Here is a 13,255-nt window from a genome sequence, read left to right on the forward strand (position 1 = left end):
GTCGGGGCGGTAATTGACCACATTGGATTTGCCCAGCCTTTTGTTGACAGGACATAGCTGGGCAATTTTCCACATTGAGCATTGGTGAGTTACAGTGTTGTACCTGTACTGGAACACCTTGGCGAGGGATGTGGCTAGTTCTGGAGTACAAGTCTTCAGGACTATTGCCAGGATGTCGTTAGGGCCCATAGCCTTTGCTGTGTTTCCACTTCCAAAGCCCTGAGGAAATTAATTCCCATGATGTTTCTAGAGCAGATATTGGAAAGACCAGATATAAAATCATATTTCTTACCTCTGACTCAATAACGTCCTTTAATATAAATCAGAGATGAACATTGCTCACTTGGTTCATCCACCTGGCTTCTCGAATGCCTCAATTTTAAAACTCTCATCTCCATGCTCAGGTCCCTCCATGGCCTTGCCCCTCTCTATCGCTCCAGGGACTTGAGTAATAATCGGAGGTGCTACCTTTAAGACCTTTTTTAACCAAACCTTTGGTAACCCATCCTGATCGCTGTTTCTTTGACTCCGTGTTACATTTAGTCTGATTATGCTCCTGCGGAGTTCCTTGGGATGCATTATATTTTGATAAAGGTAGTCATGTAAATGGCAGTTGTTATTCTCCATATTTCTTCCAGTGTAGTATTTATTCCTAAAACTGTCAAGGATTCTGTACATCAGGCTCCTCATTCAGACTCACTGGTTCCAAGTAAATGAAGGCTTTCAATTGTCTCCTGATTAGTGACTTGATTTAAACAGTCAACTGAGAGCGGCTGCTAACATTCTGCTAATTTGTGCTCACTTATTGGGAGATTTTTTTTTGGTCCAAATGCAAGGCCTGCCAGAAGCTCATTTTAGTTCAGATCCTTGCAGGTAGAGGGAGAGGATAGCTTCATCCCCTCACAAGTCCGAGTTAGAGCTGAAGCCGGTTTGAAATGAAAGAACAGTGACAAACCAATTAGGTGATTTAAAACACCTCTGGTACCACGGTGGTGATTGCCTGTGTGTACGACTCCTTTGTGCCTTTAAACAACACCTCCCCGCATCTTAAACCAATTCACAGCCGACAAGTTAATTTCGAAGTGTAATGAATGGATGTGTGGGTAGTTGAGACGCAACAGCCAACTGAGCACAGCAAGGCCCCATGAACAGAAAATGAGACCAATTAACACTTAATCTTCTTTTGGCTGTGTTGAAGGGAGAAACGCTGGATAGGATACTGAGAGAGCTGTTCTGCCTTTCCATATGTTGCGCCGTGGGATCCTTCCTGTCCTCAAGGCCGATGCGGTCTTCAGGTTCTAAAACTTAAAGCGGCAATGCAAGTTAATCAAGTCATCAAAAGTAGCAAATAAAACACTGGGGTTCATTTCTAGAGGGGATAGAATTGAAAAGCGGAGAGATTATGTTACATTGGCGTAGAAATTTTGTTAAACTGCACTGGCGAGTACTGTGCACTGTTCTGGTTCCCACCTTATAAAAAGTACATAGAGCCACTGGAGAAGCAGAAAAGATTTAGTAGAGTGATATCAGAACTGAGAGTATACCTAAATCAGGAAAAAATGGACAGACTGGGGCATTTTCTCTAGACAAGTGAAGACTGAGAGGTGATGTGATAGAGGTCTTCAACATTATGAAAGAGTTTAATAGGATAAGCGCAAGGAAGATGTTTCTACTTGTGGGTGAGACCCTAGGGGCCACAAATATAAGATAGCCACTAATAAATCCAATAAGGAATTCAGTAGCAACCTCTTTACACAGAGAATGGTTAGAATGTAGAACTTGCTGCACTGGGAGTAGTTAAGCTGAGTGGCATGGATGGATTTAAGAGGAAGCTGGCTAAGTACATAAGGGAGAATGGAGTTGGAGGACATGTTGATGAGGTTAGATGAAGAGAAGGTTTGTGTGGAGCTTAAACACTGACAAGGGCCCCTAAGGGCCAAATGGCCTGTTTCTTTGCTTTCAACACTTTGTAATACTTGGTAAACAGCACTCCTGACAAAGCTACACTCCCTCCGTGCTGACCTGAAGGACAGTTTAGATTATGCACTCACTGAGTTTCGGCTTCAACCCCTGGCCTTCTGACTTGGTGACAAGCGATACCAATTTAGCCAAGATGCACCTATATCAAAGTAGTACATCAAGACACTTTTGAAAATTAAATCTCTCAAACTATAAAATCACCTTTTTGGTGATTGATAGCATTCGCATCTCTGAGGCAAGCTGGTTATGGGTTCAAATCCCATTCCAGCGACTCGAACAATAATCAGAGGTTTTGTTCTTTAAAAGCTTCTTTGACTAATCTTTTGGTCACCTGACCTAATATCTGCTTTTTTGTCTCCTGTGAAGTGCCTTGTGGTGTTTATCTGGGATAAAGGTACTCTATAAATGCAAGTTGCTATTCTTAATCAGTATTGTGTTTGTCCCTAAAGCTGTCAGGGCTTGTGTACATGAGGTTCCTCATTCACTATAGGTTCCAAGTAAATAAAGGCTTTCAGTTATCTCCTGATTAGTGGCCTGAATTAAACAATCAACTTAATCTTGATTGGCAGTGCAGCGCTGCCGCAATGCTGCAATGTCAGAGATGCTATCTTTCAGATGAGATGTTAAATTGAGGCCCACTTCTCTGCCTTCTGAGGTGGACATAAACGATCATGTGACACTATTTCAAAGAAGAGCAAGGGACTTATCCCCAGTGTCCATGAAAATTTATCCCTCCATCAGTAACTAAAAAAAAAAAATGACCTGGTAATTTATTCCTACATTGTAACAGTGAATCAGAGCACTTCCCAGAGCAGTCTGAGGCATCCTGAAGTGTGAAAGTTGCTATATAAATGCAAATTCTTCCCCAATCAATTCTTCTTACATCAGAAGCAACATCAATGTACTTTGTCCTGACTTAGAATCTGAAACACGATAATCTTCCAAAATCTGTCAGTCTTCAAGATAATTTTTTATCGGGTCCCACTTAATTGTTTATTCAACAGTTCAAGAAGGCCCACAGAGACCACTCAACTGAAGCTCAGATTCGGCACCAAATTGATGATTGTTGTAAAATGCACTACCGGTTCTGTGATAAACCTGGGACAGAATCGACAAAATTAATGAGCTCCTCATTAAAAGTCGGATAATTGGGGTCCGTTCAAATGCTCTCGTTCGGTGACTACATCCGGCTGAATGCTGGTTGAATCACCACCTCTTCATTACCCCTTCATGCTTTTCAGTGATACTGTGTCTTTTTTTTCCCCTCATTAATTAAGACGCCTGTTCTTCATCTTTCTTTTGCAGAGCCGAACATTGGCTACGAGCTTTTAGCTTTGATGGTCCGTTCTTAATCCTTGATCTGTTGATTTTCTTGTTCTCATTGCCTCCTCTGATCTCAAATGCAGCTCCCATCATTGCTGAAGATCACCTGATAAGAACAGAGGAGCCTAAGAAATAGGAGCAGGAGTAGGCCATTCAGCTCCTTGAGCCTAGCTGCTCAATGGAGATCATGCTGATATGATTGTGATCTAAACTGAACTCTACTGCTGTCCCCCATAACCCTTGGCTCCCATGTAGATCAAAACTCTGTCTAATTCAGCCTTGAACATATGCAATGACCCAGCCTCCACTGCTCTCCGTGATAAACAATTTCAAAGATAAATGGCCCTCGGAGAAGACATCCCTGCTCATTTTCATATTAATTGGGAGATCCCACTTCCTGAAACTGTGCCCCCTAGTTCTAGATTCCTCCATGAGAGGAAATATCCTCTCAGTATCTACCCTGTCAAGCTTCTTTGAAGAAGTACAGTTCTTCCCTCATGCCAAGGACTTCTTTGTCCACGTCGTCAGCCCTTAATTTTCCATAAAAGCTTGCTGGACCTAATCTCCTATCTGGGGAAACCTGTTACAGCATTGTTTAAAACTCAGTTTTGGCACTACCTAATTTTCTGTCTCCTTTTTAACCTTGGCGGTGTCCTACAATCTGACTCTTGTCTGAATGCAGATTTGTCAATTAAGTCTAGTTGAGAGAGTTCTAAACAGCCCGACGTTAATGCTGCTCCCATTTTTGTTCCCCGTTGATACATTTTTGGATGCGTGGTGCCATTTGAGAGTAAGGAAGGCTTGGATACAGCTGACCGTAGCCACATAGTTAGGAAGGGGTCAGAGGCTTCATGGTGATGTGTTGCCCAGCTTAGTAGTCCAACGAATATTGGATTTTGATGACCTGATGGTAAATGTGCGCTTTCAAGTCCTGGATAGTCTAGCGTCTCTGAAAGCCAAACAAAAAGAAAAATATAGAAAGATTTGCATTTATGCATATCATGACCTCAGGATGTCCCAAAATGCTTTACAGGCAATTAAATACTTTGAAAGTACTTTTTTAAGCTGCACTTCTTTGATTAGTGTCATGGGATATTTTACATCCATTTTATGGGGCAGACTGGCCCTCAAATTAATATATTATCTGGAAAATGGGACCTCCCAACAGTGTAGAACTCTCTCAGTTATACACTGGGATTGTCAGACTGGATTATGTGCTGAAGTGGGGGTAGAGTGGACCTTCAGAAGTGAAAGCGGTACTTATTGAGCTATGGCTGACACCTAAAACAAATCCCTTCAAATAATTAGAAGACGTTTTCCTTTTTATTTGCTATGTGTCGATAGAAAATGGGTTTCTTTAGTTATTAAATATGGTTTCACTGGCTCTCCAGGACACTCCTCACAGTCCTTCATGCTCAGCAATGCATTGAATTTTTGATAAGCTTGCTGCAGCTCTAAGCCAGGAGACGGGCAATGAACCTTGGCTTGGGAGCTTGTTTTATATATCGAAGGAGAAGTGAACCAGCGAGTTTTTGAAAATCAGAGGATCAAAGGAGAGTTTAAAGCCTTTAGCTCCTCTGATGCCTTCAGTCCTGTGTGCCCATTACAGACTTTTTATTCAATGAATCATTAGTACCAAACAAAGATGAGACCTCTGAGACTGATACTATGCATTAAAGAGGACCATGTAAGCCTTCAAAGACTAGATAGGAATTTGCTAATTAAAAGACCTAAGATTGTGGTGCCGTATTTTTATCTAAACCATACCAGCATTGAGGGTGTGGGAGAAGTGTAAATCTTTTCATATATTTGTTTTATTTATTGGAGGCAGTTCAAAGAAGGTTCACCTAGGTTGATTCTTGGGATGAAGGGGTTGCCTTATCAGGAAAGGTTGAGTAGTTTGGCCTGTACTCATTGGAGTTTAGAAGAATGAGTGGTGTCATAGAGTCATAGAGGTCTACAGCACAGAAAAAGGCCCTTTGGCCCATCGACTCTGCGCCAGTCAAACAAGTGTCTAACTATTCTAATCCCATTTTCCAGCACTAGGCCCATAGCCTTGTATGCCATGGCATCGCAAGTGCACATCCAAATGCTTCTTAAATGTTATGAGGGTTTCTGCGTCTACCACCCTTTCAGGCAGTGAGCTCCAGATTCCCACCACCCTCTGGGTGAAAAAAATTCTTCCTCACATCCCCTCTAAGCCTCCTGCCCCTTACCTTAAATCTATGCCCCCTGATTATTGATCCCTCCACCAAGGGGAAAAGTTCCTTCTACAGGTGACCTTATTGAAACAGACATGATTCTCAGGGGGCTTGCCAGGGTAGATGATGAGAAGGTGTTTCCCCTCAAAGGGGAATATAGAACGAGGGGGCACAATTTAAAAATAAGGGGTCACCCATTTAAGGTGGTGATCAAGAGGAATTTAATCACTCAGAGTTAATCTTTGAAATTTTCTACCTCATAGCGATGTGGATGCAGTGTTATTGAATATATTCAAGGCTGAGTTAGACAGATTGTTGATACACAAGACAGTCAAGGGTTATGGGAACAGACAGGAAAGTGGAGTTGAGGTCACAGTCTGATCAGCCATGATCTCATGGAATGGCGGAGTAGGTTCAAGGGGCCAAATGAACACAAGAACATTAGAAATAGGAGCAGGCCTAGACTGTACGGCCCATCAAGGCTGCTCCATCATTCAATATGAGCATAGCTCCAACTCCACTTTCCCACTCACTCCCCATATCCCAAGGTTGCCTGAGAGGCCAAAAATCTGTCTATCTCAGCCTTAAATATGTTCAGCAAAGGAGCATCCACAACCCTGAAGAATTCCAAAGCTTCAGGAGCTTTGGAATGAAGAAAGTTCTCCTCATCTCTGTCCTAAATGATCGGCCCCTCATCCTGAGACTGTGCTTCCGTGCTCTAGATTCCCCAGGCAGGGGAACCAACCTCTCAGTGTCTATCCTGCCAAACCCCTTCAGAATCTTAAATGTTTCAATGAGATCAGCTCTCATCCTTCTAAACTCCAGAGATTATAGATCCAATTTACTCAGCCTGTCATCATAGGATAACCTTCTCTTCAGTGACCAGTATAGTGAACCTTTACTGTAATGTCTCCAACCTTACTATATTCATCCTAATATAAGGAGACCAAAATTATACACAGTATTCCTGGTGTGGTCTCACCAAAGCGCAGTACAACTGTAGCAAGAATTATTTAGTCTTGTACTCCAATTGCCTTGTGATAAAGGCCAACATGCGGTTTGCATTCCAAATTTCTTGTTATTCCTGCGAGCTAACTTTCTGTGTTTTATGAGTAATCTAATAAATGACCTACTCCTGCTTCTATTTCTCATGTTCTTAAATTCACTCATTGAGGTGGGAATTCTCATAGGCCCGTTTTCTTGAAGGCCTGAAATTAGACATTGAGATGGAATTCTTTCTTCCCTTCATCCCCTACATCCCCTCACAACTGGGAGGTCTGAGAAGGGGCTTGATATTGGGCCTCGGGCCACAATGGTATTTGGGTGAATTAATGACATGACTGTCACAGTTTATAAAGATGATTGCTTCGTCCACTTGCCTTTCCTTGGGAAGGTAGTAAAGGAATATTCATGATCATCCTGAATCGAAACCTCACTTTACATTATTATTAGGGGGAATGTGGTGGCATAGTGGTATTGTTACTGGCTGGAGACCTAGGGTAATACTCCGGGGACCTGGTTCAAATCCCGCCATGGCAGATGGTGAAATTTGTATTCGATAAAAAGATCTGGAGTTAAAAGTCGGATGGTGGCCATGAAACCATTGCTGATTGTCGTAAAAACGCATCTGGTTCACTAATGCCCTTTAGGGAAGGAAACCTGCCATCCTTACCTGGCCCATGTGTTACTGCAGACCCACAGCAATGTGGTTGACTCTAAAATGCCCTCTGGACAAGGGTAATTAGGGATGGGCAATAAATGCTGGCCCATGAATGAATAAAAAAAAGCTCAAGGGGTAAAAATTGGGCTTGGGATCAATTGCATGAAACAGTCGAGAACTAATGGACAGCCCGCTTAAAGCACCACCCATTTCCATCGATGGAAAAGACAATCAGGCAAAAGCTAAGTGGCAAGCCAATTAACTCTCACCTAGTAGTTTCATGCCACCGAGCCCAAGGCCAGGTTATACCACCCCCACCACAAAAACTCTTCGCCTACTTTAACTGTGGAGGTGTCAGAGGCAGAACCCATCCTGTCCTCAACCGACTTCCAAGGCAGGAACAAGTTTCTGCCAGGGAAATGGTTCTCCTTGGAGGAGAGAAGGTTTAATAGAGGTGTTCAAAATCATGGAGGCCTTCGACAGAGTACATAAGGGAAATAAGGCAGTGGAGTCGGTAATCAAAGGACGCGTAATCAAGGAAATTGGCAAGGGAAACAGCAGCAGCATGGAAAAAAATCATGCAGGGACTTGTGACCTAGAATGCATTGCCTGAGAGAGTGGTGGAAGCAGATGCAATAGTAACTTTCAAAAGGGCATTGGATAAACACTTGAATTAGGAAACATTTGCAGATCTAGAGGGAGGTGTGATTAATTGAATAGCACTTTCAAAGAGCTGGAACAGGCTCAACGGGCCTTCTGTTCTGCATCATTCTGTCTATAGTGATGAGAAAAGTTTAAACAAAACACATGTAGTTCACATAAGCACGAGAACCACATGATCAATTCTAAAAAGGCAATTAAACTCCTACACTCTTTTATTCTCCCTGTCCAGCAAGTTAAAAACTGCTGCCTGGGAGACTCACCCGCTGAAGCCCATCCTCGGTCCATGAGTAAAATTCAGGCCTCCACTGCCCTCAGACCCCGCTTACATACGGACACGTAAATTAGTAGCAGGAGTAGACCATTCAGCCCCTTGAGCCTGCTTGGCTATTTGATAAGATCACAGCTGCTTTGGGCTGCATTAAACTGCTTCACTTGGAGTTCGGTGATTACTTTCTAATCTTTCTTTAACTTAGTAACTAACTAAAAGTTGCTCTTTGGGTTGGGAGAAGATGAGTTTTAGTCCAGCTTTAAAACAGCCTTTGCCCACAAGGTAACCTCCTTATCCCAGGAATAAGCTGAGTGAATCTTCTCTGAACTGCTTTTAATGCAATTATGTCGTTTCTTAAATAAGGAGACCAAAGCTGTGCACAGTTTTCTAGATATGGTCCCATCAACACCTTATACAATTGTAAAAAACTTCCCTATCTTTATATTGCATTCCCCTTGCATTCCACTTGAAGATCCCTCCTGTAAGTGCCCTCCCTGCATGTACTACTGCCCATTCACACTCACCAACAGCTGACAACATCACATAGGTGAGGCCTGGGGATTAAAATTGCCCTGGCCTCACCCTGCCAAGGCCGGAGGGATTGTGGGCGTTGCCTTTAATGACATCCCACCCGCCCAAACCCTGGTTGCCGGGTAAAACTACGCCCGTCGTCACAAACAAGTCACTGCTGCCTTTACCTATCATGACCGCCTGGGCTGAGGGATGTCAACAGTCATCCGGATCGCTTCCATGCAGAATCTTTATTTTGTTCTCACCCAGCCCCCTCACACCCCAGGAGTCATAGAGTTGTCGGGGGGAGGGGAGAAGAAAAGTAAAATCTTTCTGCTGCTTTCGCAAAGGGTTTTAGCCGAGGAGCTGGCATTAACAGAATAACACTGAAATAGAGGAACAATGGCAGAAATGTTTCAGAATGTAGCCCTGGGTTAAGGTCACTGGAGGCGCCACTCGAACTTAGAGTCGGATCACACTTTTTTTTTAAGGTTCTTAATTTCCTCCCCCTGAAACCGTGGGCTCCTTAAAGGAACAGTGTTCTACCAACATCGCCTTGGCCAAATTCGTTGTAACGTGAAGCGTGACAGCGAGGCTATCCGACTGTGGAAGGCATCGCAGCCCGGCCCCACGGGACTTGCGCGCACGCAAAGATGAATCCTTCCAGCGGGGGCTGTAGGAGAGCAATCAGCTGGTGTTGTTCCCCCTCCCCCCCCATCCCCCCACCTTATCCTAACCTAAAGGTACTGAGTCTAATTGCGGTGTCCTCAGTGAGGTCAGAGAGCTTAGCACAGCCTGTAGTTTGGATCTGGGATCTTCCTGAGATGTCGCAGCTACTCACTGAATAAACTTATTCAACTGGCGTGTGAAGGTGACACAACCTTTGAGTCATAGAAAGAAAGGGCCTACATTTAGATAAAGCTTTTCACGACCTCAGGGTGCCCCAGCGTGTTACAGCCAATGAAATACAATTGAAGTGTACTCACTGTTGTAACGTAGGGAATGCGGCAGCCAATTTGCGCACAGTGAGCTCCCACAAACAGCAATGAGGTAAAACACCTGATAATCTATTCAGTGATCTTGGTTGAGGGGGTAAAGATTGGCCAGGACACTGGAGAAATATTTCCTGCTCTTTTTTCGGATCAGTGGCCGTAGGACCTTTTACATCCACCTGAGAAGGCAGACGGGCACTCAGTTTAACCCCTCACCCGAAAGAGAGCAGCTCAGACAATGCAATGCTGGATTGGAATATTCATTGAGGTTTTGTGCTCGGGTCTTGTTCAGGCATTTGCTTTTTTTTGTTGTTGAGAGCGGAACATAACTATGAAACATTGGGGGAGGCGGTGGTGGTACTGTCCCTGGACCAGTAATCCAGAGACCCAGGGTAATGCTGTGGGGACTTTGGTTCAAATCCCACCGTGGCAGCTCGGGGAATTTGAATTCAATAAAAAATAAATTTAAAAATCTGGAAACATAAGTCTGATGACGACCTTGAAACCATTGCCGATTGTCATATAAAAAAAATAACCCCACCTGGTTCACTAATGTCCTTTAGGGAAGGAAATCTGTCGTCCTGGCCTACATGTGACTCCAGATCCACAGCAATGTGGTTGACTCTAAAATGCCCTCTGAACAAGGCCAAACAAGGATGGGCAATAAATGCGGGGCTAGTCAGTAGCACCCACATTTCATGACCGAATAATAAAAAAAGACCTGTGATCCCTAAAACACGAGGCCGGAAGTCCCACAGGGTAAACGCCAGACTCTGTTTTTTTTGGGCCCTGGGAAAGGGACAGCCTTGATGATTTGTATTACCACCTAAACGGCTCATTTTGTTTTCTTCTCCCCCTCTGCAGAATTTCTACAAAGACATTGACCGAGAGGAAATGTACATACGGTGAGTGTGTAGGACATTGACCTTCAATCAATCGAGCTCTTTCACTTTGACAAATCCTCATCAGTGTGAGTGAGTCGGAAACTCTCGCGTTCCTGGCACCTACTTTGAGAGCGTGCAGAGGAGAAGTAACTGCACTAATCTCGCACCTTTTCACAAGCACAGGATTTCCCAAAGCTTTTGGATACTACGCTAGACGTTAACACATCTCATGTGCAAGGTGTCCCTTGTAATTACACTGAATTACATCAAATTACATAGAATTACATTATGTTACATCTAATTACATTGATTTTACAGCGCAGAAACAGGCCATTTGGCCCATTTATCTGTGCTGGTGTTTCTGCTCCAATCAAACTTCCTCTCAACTACTTCATGGGCAGGATTCCCCCCCCCCCCCCCCTCTGTTGGGGGGGAAGTTGAAGGGCAGGTGTGCGAAAGTGCACGTCCAAACGGTGCCCCCGATCGGGGGTGTGCGCCGCCATTTTATGTGGGCGGGCCTTAATTGTCATCCGCACGGAAGCGCAATGCGCTCCCTGTGTGTGGGGGGGGATTCCCTAAACCCGAGAGTGTGCTCTTTCGAGCGTGCGCACGATAGAGCGCACTCATCTCCCTGAGGCTAAGTGCTGCCTCAGGGAGATCGTCTCTACTGTACAAATTATTAAAAGTAGAGAAAAAAAAATTCCCTGACATGTCCCCTCATGTGACACTGTCATATGAGTTGGGACATGTCCATAACCTTTTTCAAAACTTTAATTAAATTTTTAAAAACCTACACGAAACCTCATCCCGCCCGTGGATGAGGTTTCATTCTTTTTCTAATGCCCGCCAGGGCTCCCGGCCTGCCCGCCAACTTTAAGGTTGGACGAGCAGGTCCATTAATTACTTTAATGACTCTGTCAATGGCCTCAGTTGGCCATTGACAGGTCGGCGGGCACACAGCTGGTTTTGCAGAGCCCCCACCTACCTGAAAATTTAAATAGGGGCCCCACCCCCTGCTCGCCGATGGGCAAACCCTACCCCATCTCACTCTATCAACATCCTTCTATTCCCCTCTTCCTCATGGACCACAACTACTCCCCACGTTAGTGAGTTCCACATTCTCAGCACTCTCCTGGTAAAGACGTTTCTCCTGCTTCCCTTGTTGGATTTATTAGTGACTATTAGCGGCTTAACCACGGCTAACAAAAGAAATGAAGGATAGTATTAGACCCATGGAGGAATCATATAAAGTTGCTAGAGAAAATAGCAAGCCTGAGGATGAGGAGCAGTTTAGAATTCAGCAAAGGAGGACCAAGATATTGATTAAGAGGGGAAAAATAGAGTACGAGAGTAAACTTGCAAGGAACATAAAACATAAAAAGGTCTTTAAAATCTCCTACAAATATGTAAAAATCAAAAGATTAGTGAAGACAAATGTAGGTCCCTTACAGTCCGAAACAGGAGAATTTATTATAGAGAACAAGGATATGGCAGAGCAATTAAATAACTAGTTCTGTCTTCATGGAGGAAGACACAAATAACTTCCCAGAAATGCTAGGGAACCTAGGGTCCAGTGAAAGAAGGAATTGAAGGAAATTAGTATTGCTTAAAAAAAAAAGTACTGGAGAAATTAATGGGACTGGAAGTCAATAAATCCCCAGGGTCTGATTACTTCCCAGGGCACTAAGGGAGGTGGCCATGGAAATAGTGGATGTGTTGGTTGTCATCTTCCAAATTCTGTAGATTCTGGAACAGTCCCATTAGGTTAGAGGGTAGAAAATGCAACTCCACTATTTTAAAAAAGGAGGGAGGGAGAAAACAGCGAATTATAGCCCAGTTAGCCTAACATCAGTAGTAGGGAAAATGTTAGAGCCTATTATAAAGGATATGATAACAGGACACTTAGAAAATATAAACAGGATTAAACAAAGTCAACATGGATTTATGAAAAAGAAATCGTGTTTAACAAACCTACTGGAGTTCTTTGAGAACATAACTAGTAGGATAGATCAGGGAGAACCAGTGGATGTGGTGTATTTGGATTTTCAGAAAGCTTTTGATAAAGTCCCACGTAAGAGGTTAGTGTGCAATATTAAAGCACATGGGATTGAGGTAATATATTGACATGGATTGAGAATTGGTTAGCAGACAGTAAACAGAAAGTACTAATCAATAGGTCTCTTCTGGACTGGCAGGCGATGACGAGTGGAAAACCACAGGGATCAGTGCTTGGGCCCTAGTATATATCAATGATTTGGATGAGGGAACCAAATGTAATATTTCCAAGTTTGCTGATGACACAAAACTTGGTGGGAATGTGAGCGGTGAGATCACAACTGGAGTATTGTGTGCAATTTTGGTCTCCTTACCTAAGAAAGGATATACTTGCCATAGAGGGAGTGCATCAAAGGTTCACCAGACTGATTCCTGGGATGGCAGGATTGTTGTATGAGGAGAGACTGGGCCGATTAGAAACATATAAAGTTCTGACAGGGATGGACAGACTGGATGCAGGGATGTTGCTTCCTCTGACTGGAGGTTCAAGGGGCCACAATCTCAGGATATGGGTAGGCCATTTAGGACTGAGTTGAGGAGAAACTTCTTCACTCAGAGGGTGGTGAACCTTTGGAATTCTCTACCATGGAAACCAAGTCATTGAATATATTTAAGAAGGAAATGAATAGATTTCTGGACTCTAAAGACATCAATGGGTATGGAGAGATAGCAGGAGTATGGTGTTGAGGTGGATTATTAGCCATGACCATATTGAATGG

The 13,255-nt window shown here is 43.7% G+C and overlaps 1 protein-coding gene across 1 annotated transcript in view; it reads left to right on the plus strand.

Moving 5' to 3' along the window:
* The window catches only part of LOC144688041 (dedicator of cytokinesis protein 2-like), a 1,154,257-nt gene that overhangs the window by 976,263 nt on the left and 164,739 nt on the right, over positions 1-13,255 (plus strand). The window contains exon 36 of the mRNA XM_078554696.1: positions 10,462-10,502. Within this exon, the coding sequence (XP_078410822.1) occupies positions 10,462-10,502 (41 nt within the window). The remainder of the gene's footprint in view (positions 1-10,461; positions 10,503-13,255) is intronic.

The sequence above is a fragment of the Cetorhinus maximus genome, chromosome 1 (genome assembly GCF_964194155.1).
Source record: "Cetorhinus maximus chromosome 1, sCetMax3.hap1.1, whole genome shotgun sequence".
In the NCBI taxonomy this organism is placed as follows: Eukaryota; Metazoa; Chordata; class Chondrichthyes; order Lamniformes; family Cetorhinidae; genus Cetorhinus; species Cetorhinus maximus.